This window comes from Orycteropus afer, unplaced genomic scaffold (assembly GCF_000298275.1).
Source record: "Orycteropus afer afer isolate SDZICR_OR568_19922 unplaced genomic scaffold, OryAfe1.0 scaffold00081, whole genome shotgun sequence".
Lineage (NCBI taxonomy): Eukaryota > Metazoa > Chordata > Mammalia > Tubulidentata > Orycteropodidae > Orycteropus > Orycteropus afer.
The window spans coordinates 9,779,256-9,781,448 of NW_006921668.1; the positions used below are offsets into that span (position 1 = coordinate 9,779,256).

General features: G+C 43.1%; 1 protein-coding gene across 1 annotated transcript; it reads right to left on the reverse strand.

The window, feature by feature from the left end:
• Positions 1–871: 871 nt before the first annotated feature.
• SPRY2 (sprouty RTK signaling antagonist 2) lies at positions 872–1,819 on the reverse strand. Its single transcript, XM_007941523.2, has one exon. The coding sequence runs from the start codon at positions 1,817–1,819 to the stop codon at positions 872–874; it is 948 nt and encodes a 315-aa protein (XP_007939714.1).
• Between the last annotated feature and the right edge of the window lie 374 nt (positions 1,820–2,193).

Here is a 2,193-nt window from a genome sequence, read left to right on the forward strand (position 1 = left end):
CACTTCATTAAAAGAATAGCCTTCACATAATCTTTTTTTTACTCCAGAGAGAAAAGGTGAAATAAGACAAAACAGCTCAGCTTAATTTCAAACGTTAATATATTTTCTATTTTATATTGAACATACGCATCTGTAACCCCTCCTTTGCAGCAACTATCACATCCTCATAAAAGGGGCAAAATCTGTAAGATGCCTTTTAAAATAAATATTCTTTCTTTATAAAATAATAAAACTTCAAATAAATATTCTTTACACTAAACAATATGTTGAAAAATTAGAAAATAAAGGTTGAATTTTACTGTAACTGTACAATATACATGAAGTCCAAAGGAAAATCAGAGTCACAATAAAGGCTTTCTTTAAGGCAAAATACAATCTAAAAAACATACTGATTGATTCACATTCTTCCGAATGTACAACATATTAGTATAATATTTCGTGACTGTGCCATATAGTATGGCACAACTTGTTTTTCACAGTTGCAAATATTATTGTATATACAAAAATATAGCACATTATCTCTGGAGAAAACAATGGAAAAAAAGTCATTTGCTAATTTACAAATTTTGCAAGTACTATTCACAAAAAATTTGCCTAGGAGTGTCTGTGTTGCTTTAGCTTATGCAAATATGTGGGTCACTGAGTTCTGTATCCCATATTTTGAGCTCCATTAGCTGACTTCTAACAAGCATATCAGTTAAAATGGCACATGGACAAATAAGCATTTCACCGCAAACAGCAAAGAATATCCCAACCCTCTATTAACAGTGCCGAGATTATAACTGTTTAGTTGGTTGCATATGTGTTAAAAAAAGAAAAAAAAGGGGAGGGGGAGGCAATCCTTATTACCGTGTATTCCTGATTAATGATGCTATGTTGGTTTTTCAAAGTTCCTGGGTGGGACAGTGGGAACTTTGCAGCAAACTGTGTTTGAGTTTTTACAACGGCATCCAGGCCTGTTAACACGGTCGTAACACCCCTGGCACAATTTAAGGCAACCCTTGGCTGGAAGGTAACACCATAAGCAAGGCAAAAAGAGGGACATGAAGCCCATGGCTGACCATCGTGTACAACAGTGAGACTGGCTACAAGAACATGGGTTGTCAGCACAGTTGTCCTCATCATCATTAGAACAGTGATAGAAGAGACCTTTCACACAGCACACACAAGTCCCATAGTCAATCACGTTCTGGGCCGAGCAAAGGCACTGCTTGTCGCAGATCCAGTCTGATGGCAGAGGCCTCGGGTAGGTGCACTCCTTACACTTGCACTTGCCACAGTCCTCACATCTGTAGGCATGCAAACCCAAATCTTCCTTGCTCAGCGGCTTAAGCTCACCTGGCTTGAGCTCAGATTTAGGCTGCACCCGGATTATTCCATCAGCAATTGGCCCCGAGGAAAAGGATGATCCTAACAGTCTCTGTTCAGAGGAATTGCTGCTGGTACTTGTCCTCGTACTGCTCCGTGATCCTGAGCTGACCGTGCTGATGGACCTGGTCAGAGGGACTCTTGCAGTAGAGTGGACCTGCGTGTGCTGGAGTCTGGGAGGCTGGCGGTGCTCAGGCAGACCATGGAGTCGCTCAAGCTTGTGCTGAGTGGATGGGCGAGGAGCAGGTTTGAGCCCAGGTCTTGGGAGCACAGTAGGCCCCTCTGTGTACTCATTGGTGTTTCGGATGGCTCTGATCTGATCCAGAGACAACACGTGCACCTGCTGGGTGAGGGCATCTCTGGGGTCGGGCTCCCCGCGCTGCCTGCCACCGTCACGGGGTGACTGCAGCAAGGGCTGTGACCCGCTGCCACTCTGAACTCTGGCCTCCATCAGGTCTTGGAAGTGTGGTCACTCCAGCAGGCTTAGAACACATCTGAACTCCTGTACAAACCAAGAGGAAAGAGAACAATTTACACTCCAAGATACTTCCACTCCCCACCCACCTGAGTTGACACAGGATTTGGTAAGAGTGATACATGCACCAAAGAGTAAACATTATTGCTGGGTACTGACAATTCCTTAATCTCGTGATGCAAGTGCCACAAAGCTGACTTTTGTTTTCAATCACATATATAATAATAATAAAAAAACGCAGCCATCCAGTCAATTCCAACTCAAAACAATTCTGTAAGAACAGGTTTCCAAGGCTGTAAAACTTTATGGAAGCAGACTGCCTATCTTGCTCCCATGGAGAGGCTGGTGGG

Bases quoted from the DNA above. Each gene is read 5' to 3' on its own strand.
- SPRY2 (XM_007941523.2), bottom strand. From the start codon at position 1,819: ATGGAGGCCAGAGTTCAGAGTGGCAGCGGGTCACAGCCCTTGCTGCAG.